At 42.7% G+C, this 2,500-nt stretch overlaps 1 protein-coding gene across 3 annotated transcripts in view; it reads right to left on the bottom strand.

Annotated features, from left to right (window-relative positions):
• Positions 1-2,500, bottom strand: part of sv2bb (synaptic vesicle glycoprotein 2Bb) — a 37,249-nt gene that overhangs the window by 16,744 nt on the left and 18,005 nt on the right. For all 3 annotated transcript variants that reach the window (XM_027031094.2, XM_035532444.1, XM_035532445.1), the window contains exon 2: positions 156-865. In XM_027031094.2, coding sequence (XP_026886895.1) covers positions 156-618 — 463 coding nt within the window. In that variant the 5' untranslated portion in view covers positions 619-865. The remainder of the gene's footprint in view (positions 1-155; positions 866-2,500) is intronic.

Below are 2,500 nucleotides of genomic sequence, written 5' to 3'. Positions count from 1 at the left end.
CAAATACATATGCATATTACAACTTACAAATACATTTAAAGCTAAATATAGCAGGCTAAGAATACAGCTGTACAACAGACGCATATGAGATGTAATATTAATGAAACTCTTAAATCATAGTTGAAAGACGTTGGTAAATGCTGAATAAGACTTACCCAGCATGCCTTTCTCTGCTTTGGACAGGCACATGTCCTTTTCGGCACTGGGCAGTGCCAGGGCCACCACGAAGCACTCCACGCTGTCGGCCATGAGTGCCAGCCCCAGTACCACGAACAGGCTCCATTGGAAGCGCCCATGCCCACAGTCCTCCAGGATGTCCTCGTACTGCTCCGCCAGCTCCTGGAGCTCGGACACGGCGTCGGCGGCCGTGGGACCACGGGCCCTGGCCCTCGCTGCCCGCCGGGCGGCCTTGACCTCGTCTGGGTGTGGGATGCCCTGGTATTCGCCCTCGTACATCTGATCGTCCTCGTCATGCCCCTCGGTGACGTCGCTAGCGGCATCCTCCTCCTGCGGCGGGTAGTCCGTCTGGTAGCCGTAGCCGTCCTGGTCACCTTCTCCATAGGTCCCGTAGCCGTCGGCATCGCTGTGGTGATAGCTGTTTTGGTAGGGGTCAGACATTGTTCCAGAAGGGACGTGGAATGTGTGAGTGTTACCGAAGATACCACAGCAGAGGAGCGGAGCCACAGAGGTGTCGGCTCAGTTAGTGTGGCTGATCTTGTGCTTTCTTCAGCTCCAGGTAAACTCCAGGTGTTTGTTTCACACAGACAGGATGGATCTGTGGTGAGTGATCTTACAATTGCTGTCAGCCATGAATGTGTGCGTCTACGTCAGAACAAGCAGACCCTCCCAGGACAGCATGCTGAATCTGTTAGCAAAGATAACGACGCAAATGAAATAAAATAAACATATCAACCATTTAAACAAAATTTTATTGAGATTCATTTTTAACATTCACATCATTTTTAAATAGTTTTGGTTAAATTGTATTTATATCCTGACAGCGATCATTAAAACAGATGCTCTGTTAAACAAGCCACTGACTCTCACATCTACTCAAATGAACTCTGAATTCTAACAGGTTTCACCACTGTTTCAGTCTCGTGACCGGGGCCGTGCCACGTTTAATTATGTCCTTTAAATGTTAATCTTTAATCTCAGAACTAATTCTTCTCAGGTCTACAACCATTCATGGACTGCCACATTTAGATGGCATTATACATTACACTCATATCTCCTTTACACTCATACCTCATTTCAGTCGTACCTCATTTAAACTCATACCTCATTTCAGTCATACCTCATTTACACACATACCTCATTTCAGTCATAGCTCATTCACACACACCACATTGACACACATACCTCATTTACACTCATACCTCATTTTAGTCATACCTCATTTCAGTCATACCTCATTTACACACATACCTAATTTACACTCATACCTCATTTACACACATACCTCATTCCAGTCATAGCTCATTCACACCCACCACATTGACACACATACCTCATTTACACTCATACCTCATTTTAGTCATACCTCATTTACACTTATACCTCATTTCAGTCATACCTCATTTACACACATACCTCATTTACACTCATACCTCATTTACACACATACCTAATTTCAGTCATAGCTCGTTCACACACACCACATTCACACATACCTCATTTACACTCATACCTCATTTACACTCATACCTCATTTCAGTCATACCTCATTTACATACATACCTCATTTCAGTCATACCTCATTTACACACATACCTCATTTCAGTCATACCTCTTTTACACTCATACCTCATTTACACACATACCTCATTTACACACATATCTCATTTCAGTCATACCTCATTTCCACACATACCTCACATACCTAATTTACATATATCACGTTTACACTCATACCTCATTTCCACACATACCTCATTTCATTTGTACCTGATTTACCCACATACCTCATTGACAGACATACCTCATTTACTCTCATACCTCATTAAACACATACCTCATTTACACACATACCTCTTGGACACTCATACCTCATTTTAGTCTGCTACCACAGACCCTGTTAAGTTTACTAGCATTATTGTGTGTGTTATGTTCCAAGTTCCACATGCTTCTCTCTCTCTCTCCCTCTCTCCCACCCTCTCTCTCCTTCTCTCTCTCCCTCTCTGCGGAGTTAGCTGAAGCTCGTTAGCTTGGTCATGGTTTAATTGATGCCATGTTTACATCTTTGGTCTTGATCACAAACACTTAACTACACTCATACCTCATTTACTCATACCTCATTTCAGTTATACCTCTTTTCAGTCATACTTCATTTACACACATACCTCATTTACACTCATACCTCATTTACATACATACTCCATTTACACTCAAACCTCATTTACACACATACCTCATTTTAGTCATACCTCATTTACACACATAACTCATTTACTCATACCTCATTTCAGTTATAACTCATTGACACACATACCTCATTGAC

The sequence above is a fragment of the Electrophorus electricus genome, chromosome 12, assembly GCF_013358815.1.
Source record: "Electrophorus electricus isolate fEleEle1 chromosome 12, fEleEle1.pri, whole genome shotgun sequence".
In the NCBI taxonomy this organism is placed as follows: Eukaryota; Metazoa; Chordata; class Actinopteri; order Gymnotiformes; family Gymnotidae; genus Electrophorus; species Electrophorus electricus.
The sequence above is the reverse complement of the archived record's forward strand: the minus strand, read 5'-3'. Positions and strand labels throughout refer to the sequence as shown.